At 54.2% G+C, this 13,719-nt stretch overlaps 1 protein-coding gene across 3 annotated transcripts in view; it reads left to right on the top strand.

The window, feature by feature from the left end:
- The window catches only part of CFAP77 (cilia and flagella associated protein 77), a 159,529-nt gene extending 146,066 nt beyond the window's left edge, over window positions 1-13,463 (top strand). For all 3 annotated transcript variants that reach the window (XM_077306127.1, XM_077306125.1, XM_077306128.1), the window contains exon 6: window positions 13,204-13,463. In XM_077306127.1, coding sequence (XP_077162242.1) covers window positions 13,204-13,323 — 120 coding nt within the window. In that variant the 3' untranslated portion in view covers window positions 13,324-13,463. The remainder of the gene's footprint in view (window positions 1-13,203) is intronic.
- Window positions 13,464-13,719: the final 256 nt, after the last annotated feature.

Raw genomic sequence — 13,719 nt, 5'->3', positions numbered from 1 at the left:
CCCCAGAGTCCATTTAAGTTTGCACCTACTGCTTCAGGGACTCCATCCAGCCACCACATTCTCTGTTGTCCCCTTCTTCTTTTGCCCTCGATCGCTCCCAGCATTAGGCTCTTCTCCAGGGAGTCCTTCCTTCTCATGAGGTAGCCAAAGTATTTGAGTTTCATCTTCAGGATCTGGCCTTCTAAGGAGCAGTCTGGGCTGATCTCCTCTAGGACTGATCGGTTTGTTCGCCTTGCAATCCAAGGGACTCGCAAGAGTCTTCTCCAGTACCAGAGTTCAAAAGCCTCAATTCTTTGACGCTCGGCCTTCCTTATGGTCCAACTTTCGCAGCCATACATTGCAAATGGGAATACCATAGCCTTGACTAAACGCACTTTCGTTGGCAGGGTGATGTCTCTGCTTTTTAGGATGCTGTCTAGATTTGCCATAGCTTTCCTCCCCAGGAGCAAGCGTCTTTTAATTTCTTTGCTGCAGTCCCCATCTGCAGTGATCTTGGAGCCCAGGAAAATAAAATCTGTCACTACCTCCATTTCTTCCCCATCGATTTGCCAGGAATTGAGGGGGCCGGATGCCATAATCTTTGTTTTCTTGATGTTGAGTTTCAAGCCAACTTTTGCACTCTCCTCCTTCAACCGCATCAACAGGCTCTTTAGTTCCTCTTCACTTTCTGCCATTAGAGTGGTATCATCTGCATATCTGAGATTGTTGATATTTCTCCCTGCAATCTTGATCCCAGATTTGCGACTCATCAACAGCCCCTTACCTGCACACAAACAAAATACACCCATCTAGCTGTTTGTTGATGTGGAACACATCTTCTGGTGCACGACCTGAGATGGAAATGGGTACATGACATCCATAGTCCCGCCCCAGGGAGCACCAAAAGAGGGAGGGAGGGAGGGAGAGAAGGAGGCGGCCAGTGCAGGTGGAGGGAGGACTCTTCGTGTGCATGTTTGTCTGTTTGTGTGTGTGTCAGGGGGGGGAGCGACCAGGGAGTAAGTTGGGGAAGTGAGAGGGGAGGGGGAAGTGGGGAGGGAAGGGATATGCTTCTGTGCATGTGTGTATGTTTGTGAGAGAGGGGATGGATCAAAGAGCTCCAGAGCACATATGTGTTTCACATTCCTTTGAGAGCCTGGGTGTCACTACTTTTTTTTATTCTGGCACATTGCAAAAAGAATGTCAGCAAACTTATCCAGACGTGAACCAATGCAGAAATTCACTGGAAAGTAAGTTTTTATGAAGGCAAGCAGTCCTTCATAATCCTATTCACACAGAGCGGGAAGAGACCACAAAGGATCATCCAGTCCAACCCCCCACCTTCTTTCGGACTTAAAACTCACACACTCCTGACAGGTGCTCATCCAATCCCCTTAACACTCCCAAGGAACAAGATTCCACCATCTTCCCAGGCATCCTCTTCCATCTACAAACAGCCCCCCCATCAGAAAATGCTTTCTGATATTTAAATACTTTCCCTTCCTATGAACCCCTGGCTCTTGGCCCTTGTCTCTAAAGCTGCAGTAAATACGTTGGCCCCTTTTGCATAGTTAAACACTGCTATAGTATCACCCCTGGCCCTTCTCTTCTTCAAGCTGCAGAGGCCCAGCTCTCTCGACCTCTCTTTGTAAGGCCTGGATTCAAACCCTTCAGCCACCTTAACTTCCCTTCTCTGATCAGGTTCCAACTGGTCAATAACCTTCCTGGACTGCAGCACCCAGAACTGGACATGATATTCCAAATGAGGTCCAAGCAATGAAGAAAGGAGTGGAATTAAAACTTCCCTCGTTCTCAGGGGTGGCCATCTGTGGCTCTCCAGAAGTCCATGGACTACAATTATCATGAGCTACTGCCAACTGGCCATGCTGGCAGGGGCTCATGATAATTGTAGTCCATGGACATCATATAACTGTTAAACTACCCTCCCACTCCCCAATAATTAAAACAATTGTTAAAAGGAGTTAAAGAAACAGTGTTAAAATACATTTGAGAAGTTAAAATACATAAAATACATCCCATTGTATACGGCACTGTATACGGCACTGGTCAGACCACACCTGGAGTACTGTGTGCAGTTCTGGAGGCCTCACTTCAAGAAGGACATCGATAAAATTGAAAGGGTACAGAGGAGAGCAACGAAGATGATCTGGGGCCAAGGGACCAAGCCCTATGAAGATAGGTTGAGGGACTTGGGAATGTTCAGCCTGGAGAAAAGGAGGTTGAGAGGGGACATGATAGCCCTCTTTAAGTATTTGAAAGGTTGTCACTTGGAGGAGGGCAGGATGCTGTTTCTGCTGGCTGCAGAGGAAAGGACACGCAGTAATGGGTTTAAACTTCAAGTACAACGATATAGGCTAGATATCAGGAAAAAGGTTTTCACAGTCAGAGTAGTTCAGCAGTGAAATAGGCTGCCTAAGGAGGTGGTGAGCGCCCCCTCACTGGAAGTCTTCAAGCAAAGGTTGGATACACACTTTTCTTGGATGCTTTAGGATGCTTAGGGCTAATCCTGCGTTGAGCAGGGGGTTGGACTAGATGGCCTGTATGGCCCCTTCCAACTCTATGATTCTATGATTCTATGACAAACTAACAAAGATGAGGAAGAAGGGATGTTTGACCTGTAATGAACTTGAGTTGGGTTTGCCAAACTTTAGGTGTCATCTGTGGCACTTTACAAATTGAAAGGATCTTGAAGCTTCAACAATCAGATCCCCGGGAGAAGAGGGCAGATTTGGAGGGGGCAGTATTGTTCTCCACTGACATTGCTTGCACCCCCAAACTCTGCAATGCCCAGATTCCAACCTCAAATATCCAGCCTCTCAGTCCCCCTCCCAAGCAGCCCTCTCCTCCAGGGGAACTGATCTCTGTAGCCTGGAGAGGAGCTGGAATTCCAGGGGATCCCCAGGCCCCACCTGGAGGCTGGCATCCCTCCGTCCCCCTCCCAAGCAGCCCTTTCCTCCAGGGGAACTGAGCTCTGCAGTCTGGAGAGGAGCTGGAATTCCAGGGGATCCCCAGGCCCCACCTGGAGGCTGGCATCCCTCCGTCCCCCTCCCAAGCAGCCCTTTCCTCCAGGGGAACTGAGCTCGGTAGTCTGGAGATGGGCTGGAATTCCAGGGGATCCCCAGGCCCCACCTGGAGGCTGGCATCCCTCCGTCCCCCTCCCAAGCAGCCCTTTCCTCCAGGGGAACTGAGCTATGCAGTCTGGAGTGGAGCTGGAATTCCAAGGGATCCCCAGGCCCCACCTGGAGGCTGGCATCCCTCCGTCCCCCTCCCAAGCAGCCCTTTCCTCCAGGGGAACTGAGCTCTGTATCTGGGGATGAGCTGGAATTCCAGGAGATCCCCAGGCCCCACCTGGAGGCTGGCATCCCTCCGTCCCCCTCCCAAGCAGCCCTTTCCTCCAGGGGAACTGAGCTCTGTATCTGGGGATGAGCTGGAATTCCAGGAGATCCCCAGGCCCCACCTGGAGGCTGGCATCCCTCCGTCCCCCTCCCAAGCAGCCCTTTCCTCCAGGGGAACTGAGCTCTGTATCTGGGGATGAGCTGGAATTCCAGGAGATCCCCAGGCCCCACCTGGAGGCTGGCATCCCTCCATCCCCCTCCCAAGCAGCCCTTTCCTCCAGGGGAACTGAGCTCTGTAGTCTGGAGATGGGCTGGAATTCCAGGGGATCCCCAGGCCCCACCTGGAGGCTGGCATCCCTCCGTCCCCCTCCCAAGCAGCCCTTTCCTCCAGGGGAACTGAGCTCTGTAGTCTGGAGAGGAGCTGGAATTCCAGGGCATCCCCAGGCCCCACCTGGAGGCTGGCATCCCTCCGTCCCCTCCCAAGCAGCCCTTTCCTCCAGGGGAACTGAGCTCCGTAGTCTGGAGAGGAGCTGGAATTCCAGGGCATCCCCAGGCCCCACCTGGAGGCTGGCATCCCTCCGTCCCCCTCCCAAGCAGCCCTTTCCTCCAGGGGAACTGAGCTCTGTAGTCTGGAGAGGAGCTGGAATTCCAGGGCATCCCCAGGCCCCACCTGGAGGCTGGCATCCCTCCGTCCCCCTCCCAAGCAGCCCTTTCCTCCAGGGGAACTGAGCTCTGTAGTGTGGAGATGGGCTGGAATTCCAGGGGATCCCCAGGCCCCACCTGGAGGCTGGCATCCCTCCATCCCCCTCCCAAGCAGCCCTTTCCTCCAGGGGAACTGAGCTCTGTAGTCTGGGGATGGGCTGGAATTCCAGGGGATCCCCAGGCCCCACCTGGAGGCTGCCATCCCTCCATCCCCCTCCCAAGCAGCCCTATCCTCCAGGGGAACTGAGCTCTGTAGTCTGGGGATGGGCTGGAATTCCAGGGGATCCCCAGGCCCCACCTGGAGGCTGGCATCCCTCAATCTGCAAGGATGTCCCAGCCAACCTGCTCTCGAGAGGGGAAAGCCAGACCTCCCAGAGAAGGTCCTTTCAGCCCTCGGCCTCCCTTTACTGACACGGGATCCTGCCTTTTGCAGGCAACTCTTTTCCCGGTTCCACCTCGCCTGCCTAGTGCCGATGAAGCCCCGCCGGCCTTTCACGTTCTTGAAGCGCACGATGCTTCGCGAATTCGGCACTGCTGCGGCTGCAGCCAGAGCGAACCGCTGTTTCCTCCTCCTCCTCCTCCTCAAAAAAAAAAAAAAATCTGCTTGGGCTCCCTGTAACTTGTCACGACATTTGTTGACAACCCTATTGAAGGCAGCCCTGGATGTGACGGAGACGGAGACGGATCTTTCACTCCCAGACAGCTTCTGAATGCAGGGAGCTTGAAGGGAAAGGCCGGGCGGGGAGGGGAGGGAAGGGGACCCGAGAATGCGTCAACACCAGGCATGGGGGAAAGGCCTCCGCCGCCGCCCCGCCTGATGAGGCCTCTCACCTGGGCCCCAGCGCACCGCCTCCAATTAAATCAAAATGGTTTGTTTTTAATGGTCTTTTACACTGACAAGTGGGCGATCATTCCGGGCCTCGATAGCTGTCAGGGAGCCCAGGCAAATTCTCCGTTGATAATGCCCAATGGTTCCAATTAGGAGCCGCGGCCGCTCCTGGTGCGCTAACGATTCCCCAGCCTCCCCAGGCCCCTTCGGCGCTGGCTGCTTCGCCTCCCCCCTCCCTCCTCCGCCACAAATTACTGACACAAAATGGAGGCGCCCCGGCGTCTCCTCGCCACGCCAGGCCTGGGCCTGTAGGGCCTAATGAGGTGTTGGAAGTTTTTTGCGGCTCTTCCGCTAAATTCTTTTCTTGTTTGACAGCTGCTCGAGTGTTGACCTTATAAAAGATTTAGTGGTTCTCATTATTTTCTGCCAAGCCTCACCAAAGTGATGGCTTCCCCAAAGATCATTTGCATCGGGATGCACGTGTGCGGGGGTGCGCCGATACCGCGTGCGCTGCCATGGGGGGGGGGGTGTTTGCAGTTGCTTGCGCTCCAACACACACACACACACACAGCTGGACTTTCCCCGCTGGAAAGCCACTCAGGCAGGGCAAGATCCGTGTCTCCACCTCCCATCGAGGAGGGCTGTTCTGACCTTCCTGCAGACCACAGAAATCTACGTAGCTTCGCTGGAGGCCGGATTCCCATTACTTGTCTCCCCCTCCGAAACCATAAGAGAGCGTTGCCCCGCCAGACTGCCCCACCCGAGGCCTTCTTGGCAGACCGTCCATCAGGCCTGGAAATACAGGAGGGAGAACCACATTCGATTGTTGTCCCACCACCAGCCTAGGGGAATCTGCTCTGCAAGCTTAACTTCTTGCTGCTTTCCAACACGTGAGGAGAACATATCATAACATAAGAGAAACCATGTTGGTTCAGGCCAGTCCAATCCACACAGTGAGCGGCCCAAACCCAGGGGCCACCAGGAGGTCCCCCAGCATGACCAGGACTCTGGACGCCCTCCCACCGTGGCCCCCCAAGCACTAAGAAGTCAGGGCATCCCTGCCCCAGATATAAACATATAAGAGAAGTCATAATGCATCCAGCCCGTGGCCCATCCGGTCCAGCTCTGAGTGTCGCACAGTGAGTGGCCAATGCCCAGGGGCCACCAGGAGGTCCACCAGCAGGGGCAGAACTCCAGAAGCCCGCCCTCTCTTGCCTAAAGTGACCAGATTGTGAGGGACGTAAAGTGGGACACCGGGGGCGGGGGCGGGGGGGCAGGGGGTGGTGGGGGCTCCTGCTCGTGGGTCGGCTTCAGCGGCGGTGGGGCCTGTGTCCATCTATCGGTGTGGGGCCTGGCGGGAATGGATGAGGAGGGCTTGTCTGGGGTCCCTCGCGGGCCTTACCTGGGGCGCTTTTGTTGTTGCTGTCCACGGTGGCCATCCTGCTCAGCCACCCGCTGTCCTGCCTGCCCGGCGGAGAGAGCACCCGCAGGTCCCACTCACCGCCGCCCAAAGCCAGGCTGGTTCGAGGGGCTTGTGACACGCCCGCGGCGGCCAGGCCATGCGGGACATTTTTAAAAGCCCGGGATGTGGGACATTTCTGTAGAATGCGTGATTGTCCTGCAAGATGCGGGACCAATGGTCGCCATCCTCTTGCCCTCCAAGCATCATGAATACGGAGCATCACTGCCCCAGACACAAGAACCCGAGCGAAGCCCTGTTGGATCCAGCCAGTGGCCCATCCTGACCAACATTCTTGGTCACACAGTGGCCAATGCCCAGGGGCAATCAAGAGGTCCACCAGCTGGGCCAGAACTCCAGAAGCTCTCCCCGTCTTGCCCCCCACCCACCCACCCACAAGCACCAAGGGTTATGTTGCCCATTTGGAATTCTCTCAAACAATAGAAAATGACTGATCATCAAGCATCGTTTCCTACCCACCTCCCTGTCTATGGGTTCTTTTCTTACTACAAAGCCACCTCCCAGGCTATAATTACAGTCACGGTTTTACCTATTGACTAAAATCCAAGTTCTATGAAGAGAAGAAGAAGAAGAGCTGGCTTTTCACTATCCAAACGTGTCTCAAAGTGGCTTATAATTGCCTAGTGTTCCTTTCCCCTGTGAGGAAGCACAACAAAATCTGTCCAGTAGCACCTTTAAGACTAATAAAGATTTATTCAAGGCGTGAGCTTTCAAGTGCAAGCACTCGAAATAAATAAATCTTTGTTGGACTTAAAGGTGCTACTAGACACTGATTTTGTTGTGCTACTTCAGACCAACATGGCTACCCATTTGAATCTATTTTGTGATGAAGGTAAGGCTGAGAGAACTCTGAGAGAACTGGGACTGGCCCAAGGTCATCCAGCAGATTTTATGTGTCTCAGAGGGGCTTACATTTGCTTTCCCTTCGTCTCCCCACAACAGACACCCTGTGATATAGGTGGAGCTGAGAGAGCTCTGAGAGAACTGTGAGGTGCCCAGGTTTCCCAGCGGCCCTTGTGTGTCTCAGAATGGCTTATAATTGCCTTCTCTTCCTCTTCCCACACAGGCACCATGTAAAGTAGGTGGGACTGGGAGAGCTCTGAGAGAACTGTGATTGGCGGGAGAAGGGAGGAATCGAACCTGGTTATCCAGATTAGAGGTCTTAACTACACCACCATGCTGGAATGGGAGATATCAGAACGGAGCTCTACCCAGTTTTCTGTAGAAAGACTTGCCTTGGCTTTAATGCCTGTTAAGGGGGAAAGCTACGTTACTGTTGAACCCCAGATGTGTGTGAGGAGCGATGCGCAGAGCAGAACCGGCTCAGTTGATGCCTGAGGGAAGCTCCACACATCAGGCTGCGTGGCTGCGTGGCTAGGAAGACAGGGGAATCCCCACAAGGGCCCCTGGAATTCTGGACAGGCAGCATACTGTCCAGGGGTAGCCAAACTGCGACTCTCCAGATGTCCATGACCTACAGCTCCCATGAGCCCCACTCCTTGAAGACCGCTAGTGAGGGGGAGCTCCCCACCTCCTTAATCAGCCCATCCCACTGCTGAATTTAGGATTTCTCTTCCCCCCCCCCCCGCCCCACGCTCCGTGTAGTTTGAACCCATTGCTGCTGGTCGTATCCTCTGCTGCCAACAAGAACCTTTCCCTGCCCTCCTCCAAGTGACCACCTTTCAAATACTAAAAGGCAGCAATCCCGTCCCCTCTCCACCTCCTCTTCTCCAGCCTCTCCTCCTCGGGTTTGGTCCCCAGGCGCCCTCAGATCCTCCTTCTCCTCGCTCTCCTCTGCCCCCTCTCCATTTTGAGCACGTCCGTTGGGAAGTGAGGCCTCCAGAACGGTACACGTGGTTTGCAGCGGGACGAGGACATCTTGCGATTGTGACGTGATGCCTCTGTTGATGCAGCCCAAGAGTGCCTTCGGGAGCATCTCCAGCACAGACCTCTGTAGAGTCAATGCCATGTAGTCAGCCAGTGCAGAGCTGAGCGCCAGGAGGAGAGGTTAGGCTCTGTCAGTCTTGATGCATTCTTTTGTCACCTGCCCCTGTCAGATATGCACCTCTGACCCCAGGTTGACCTTGTCACGGCATTAATGGCTGACCTGGGATTAATCCATACTTTTCAAGCGCTCCTCATAATGAGTACCGATCTCATTTGAAGGGAACGGGGCAAGAACCCCTCTCCTGGGCACTTGACAGGACTGAGGCCACACATGCATCGTGTAAAATGGGGATTATTAAAATGGGGGTCATTCCCAGACTAATGTCCGGGAGGCAGCTGGTGGTGTTTCTTGCTGCTCAGACAGACGGCTAACATGCAGAAGTGTGTGTCTGGGGGGGGGGGGTTTCCACGGAGGAGGTGGCTGTTCAATGGACGGTGGGCAAGAACTGCCAATTCCCCCCAGCAGTTTTCACAAGCAGTGCTCGCTTTTCTATGTTGGGCTGCCAAAGTGCCGTCCAGCCTGGTCTGCTGCCCTCACTAAGCCTCTGAACTCACCTGCCGTCTAACTTTTCACCTGCTATCATGACAACGTGTCAGTTTATTCTTCCCTGAAATAAAAATGTTGCATAACCTCACTTTATGTTTAAATCTATATGTTTTAGCCTTTTTCAACCACTTGACTGTAGCGGTGCTGTTGACATATTTTTCAGGCTTTGCGGTACCAGGAAGTGATGTCAACTGGCCAGGCCTCCCTGCGTTCCCCCCTCCCAAAGAGAGAGGCGTCCTAGCCTGCAAAGCTCTAAATGGGTGGGGACCCCCCGCCCCTTCTCACCCCCTCCAGACTCACCGATTCCTCAAGAGTAATTAGGGTGATACTTTTGGGCTTGGTGTCCTGCCCCACGTTTGCACCCGTGTGTGCCCCAGGGGAAGAAGCCACAGCTTCCTACAGGACTCTTGTTTTAGCGGCTGGCCACACCAGACGAGGTGCAATTGAGTCCATTCCCAGTATGATAACATTTAGGAACCCCCCACCTTTCTTTCCGCCTGTTACATCAGTATTTTCCCTCCTTTTCCTCACCTACTTTCTTGACTTCTTCATTGTTTAGATAATTTTGGGACATGCATTTGTATTTATTTATTTTTTGCATTCATTTATTTATATCCAAGAGCCTCTTGTGGTTCAGAGTGGTAAGGCAGCAGACATGCAGTCTGAAGCTCTGCCCATGAGGCTGGGAGTTCGATCCCAGCAGCCGCCTCAAGGTTGACTCGGCCTTCCATCCTTCTGAGGTCGGTAAAATGAGTAGCCAGCTTGCTGGGGGGGTAAACGGTAATGACTGGGGAAGGCACTGGCAAACCACCCCGTATTGAGTCTGCCATGAAAACGCTGGAGGGCGTCATCCAGCTTTTCTCCCAACAGTCTGGACTTAAAGTAGCTTAGGATCCCAATCTCCCTGCCTCCATTTTACCACAACCACCACCCTGTGAGGGAGGCTGCACTGAGTTCATGGCAGGCCCAGGTTCACCAGGGAGATTCAAACATGGGCCTCCAAGGCCCTTGGCCACCAGACCATCACGCCCCCCCCCCACGGGCTCTCAAGGCATTCTGGGGGATTTGTTTTTCCTCCTCAGGTCTGTCATGGGCCCAGTTCCAAATTGCCTTCTACAGGCAGGCACAACAGGGAGGAAGTCCACTAAAGAAGCAGGAAGTCTCCTGTTGAGCCAGTCCTGTTGAGGCCACTGGAGGAGATAATTTGAAAACTACCAGGAAGTTCCTGTCCTATCAGTGCTAAAGATGCATCTCGTCTGATGCTCCCTGCAGGACACCCTTGATATTCTGCTCAATGACGTGCACTGAAGACCATCCAGATTCCAACATTTGCACACTATAATTGTGACACTTTAATGCAATCAACTTTCTGAAATCCTAAAACTCCCCTGGGCTCAAACTCCAGCCTGCTTCCTTGCGGATGCTTCCCTCTGCCTTGGCCGCCTTTGCTGTCCCCGCAGCCGTCTCCTCTGCCCATGCCTCTTCTGTGCTTTCCTTCTCCTTGTTTTTAATTAACTTATTTATCATTGTATTTGTTGAGCGCCACTCCCGGCCCAGCCATCTCATGGCGGTTTACAATAAGAACATTAAAATCCACATAACCCCCAAAACCTACAGCCAATATCAGGGGCGAAAAACCATCTACAGGCTGTCTTGATAGATTTTTTATAGGAAAGAACGACCCCAAGCACATTTGGGCACAGTGCGGATGGGGAGCTATGCATTTTCACCACATTGGCACCACCTGAGGACCATTTTTGTGTGGTGGTTAAGAATAGCGGCCTCTCATCTGGAGTACAGGGTTGGATTCTCCACTCCTCCTCCACGTGCAGCCAGCTTGGGCCAGTCACAGTTCTCTCAGAGCTCTCCCAACCTCACCTACCTCACAAGGTTTGGTTGTGGGGAGAGGAAGGAAAAGTGACTGTAAGCTACTTTAAGACACATTAAGCCAGTTCTCTCAGAGCTCTCTCAGCCTCACCTACTTCACAAGGTGCCTGTTGTATGGAGAGGACAGGAAGGTGATTGTCAGCTGCTTTGAGACTCCTTCGGGGAGAGAAAAGCGAAGTACAAAATACCAGCTGTTCTTCTTCATTTTCCTCACTTCGGCTACACAATGGCCGTTTCCCCACCTACACTGGAGAACAGATAATTTCCCTGCATTTCTCCTTCAGAGGCAATTTGCTGCTCTCATCACACCTGATTCTGGGTCAGAAAAATGCAAAGCATGCCTCCTGGATGGGGGATACGCTTCTAGGTAACACTGTGTGTGAACAAGACCTTGGGGTACTTGTGGATTGTAAACTAAACATGAGCAGGCAGTGTGATGCAGCGGTAAAAAAGGCAAATGCCATTTTGGACTGAATCAACAGAGGCATCACATCAAAATCACGAGATGTCATAGTCCCATTGTATACGGCACTGGTCAGACCACACCTGGAGTACTGTGTGCAGTTATGGAGGCCTCACTTCAAGAAGGACGTCGATAAAATTGAGCAAAGGTTGGATACACAATTTTCTTGGATGCTTTAGGATGCTTAGGGCTAATCCTGCGTTGAGCAGGGGGTTGGACTAGATGGCCTGTGTGGCCCCTTCCAACTCTAGGATTCTATGATTCAGAATTATGGCAGAATTACCAACTGCAGTTGGATTCAGTTGACTGAAAGCAGTAGATCGTACAGAGATGCGACAGACACCCTCTTCCACAGATTGGTGCTTTGGGCTCTCAAGTTTTTTTCTTTGACATTTCTTGGTCTTTGGGGCTAAAATCAAGTGTGTGCCTGTTTGTTCTTTGATTTACCTCTCACAGCACACTAATCGGATTCCTGTGGTGCACAGTTTGGTGTTTGGTTTTTTTTGTCATATAACTCCATGTTCCCCAACCCCCGGGCTGTGGCCCAGTACTGGGCCGTAGAGCCCTCGGTACCAGGCCACACCCGCGCCTCCCTCCACCCACCCCCCGCGGTGCAGCGCTGCGCTCAAGCCTAGCCGTGCTGTGGGGGGGAGCGACATATGGGGGGAGGCACACTCCCTTCCCCGGTTGGGGACCACTGAATGCTGTCTGTTGAGTTCAATGGGGGGCAAGTCTTCTCCACGTCTGCTGACCAGCCCCAAAGAAAGCCTGGTTAGGCAGGAACCTCAGGATGGATTCAGACCCTCCCTTGGAAAAGGCCAACTGATCTGCTGGAGTCAGGGTTTCATACCTGGAAGTGCTCCGTTGTGTCTGCAGCAGGAGAGTCCTTGGCCAAGCAGAAGGCCAGCCTTTGGCTATACGAGAAGTTCTTGCAAGCTGTGGGGTGAGGCTACCAAGGTGGACCAGGGATGAAAAGGGAGCCAACCAGCCCAAAAGGATGAGAGCTCTCATGGGCCAGCAGGAAAACTCCACCTTGCCATTAAATCCACTTGAGTTAACCTAGGCCAGGCACTAGAGCCTCTTGTGGCGCAGGGTGGTAAGGCAGCAGAAATGCTGTCTGAAGCTGTCTGCCCGTGAGGCTGGGAGTTCGATCCCAGCAGCCGGCTCAAGGTTGACTCAGCCTTCCATCCTTCCGAGGTCGGTAAAATGAGTACCCAGCTTGCTGCTGGGGGGTAAACGGTGATGACTGGGGAAGGCACTGACAAACCACCCCGTATTGAGTCTGCCATGAAAACGCTGGAGGGCGTCACCCCAAGGGTCAGACATGACCTGGTGCTGGCACAGGGGATACCTTGACCTTTTAGGCCAGGCACTATTCCTCAAGTAATTCTTCCTCCCAGGGTTTTTGTGAGAAGGAAATTAGGGGCCTTTCCTGAAGGTCACTGAAGTTTCTTGAGGCAGGATTTAAAACCAAGAGGCAAACGGTTGGATCCAGACAAAATTATCCACTGATTCCCCCTTCCTGCTGCAATTGGGTTGCCAGCTTCCAGGTGGGGCCTGGAGATTGTCTGGAATTACAGCAGAGCTCCAAGTGGCAGAGATGACCTCCCCTGGGAAAAACGGCTGATTTGCAGGTTGGACTCTGGCATCGGATCCTGCTGAGTGCTCTCCCTTCCCCCAACCCCACCATTCCCCACAGGCCCCACACGCCACACGTGCAGGTGGCAAGCCTAAGCTGCACCCCCCCCCCACACACACACACCCCTGCATGTCATTCGCCAGCCTGCGAGACCCTCAGGGGGTTCAGTCAAGCCGTTGTCCGGTGGTCGGAAAAGCAAATGGGCAGGATTGATCAAGCGTCGCTCAGCGTGTGCGCTCCGGAGAACGGCCCGTCGGGAACCCGTGCCTGACAGGGCTCTGGGGGAGAAGGGAGGGACTCGCAGGGTGCGGCACCCCGGCCGGCCGGCCACAGCGGCCCCCTCGCTCAGCCCTTCTTCTTCCTCTCCTCCTCTCCAGGCCAGCCCGCACCTGTGCACCTTCCCTGACCAAGATGCCCGGAAGAGGGCCCTGCAAGTCTTCCGCTCCGAAGTCCCCGTGAGATGCGCCCCCCTGGGCATCTATACTGCTGCCGCCTAAACCACGGAGACAGTCGGGCCCAAAAAACGGGGGGGGGGGGCACCGCCAACAACCCCCCTCCCACACACGCGTTTTGGGGGCCGGTTCGGGCACGGCCTGTTCCCCTTGGGGCAGTTGATTAAATTTACGGTTTGCTAAAACTCTCCTCAAAGCGGTTCTTCCCGGGGCTTTCTCACCGACCCGCAGCGGAGGGGGGGGGGGGAGGGGAGGGGGGAGGGGGCTGCTTCGCGCCAGCCGCTGCGCCTCTTCTGTTCTGCAAGCCCAGGGGGGACGGCAAGGGCGAGCAGAAAGAGGGGCAGGCAGAGGGAGGGAGGGGGCAGGGGAGGGGGGCGGGGGGGCAGCCCGGAAGTCCCCCGCTAGGAACAAGAGTCGCTGCGGGTTCCCAGCTCCGGCCCC

This window comes from Paroedura picta, chromosome 12 (assembly GCF_049243985.1).
Source record: "Paroedura picta isolate Pp20150507F chromosome 12, Ppicta_v3.0, whole genome shotgun sequence".
Lineage (NCBI taxonomy): Eukaryota > Metazoa > Chordata > Lepidosauria > Squamata > Gekkonidae > Paroedura > Paroedura picta.
The sequence above is the reverse complement of the archived record's forward strand: the minus strand, read 5'-3'. Positions and strand labels throughout refer to the sequence as shown.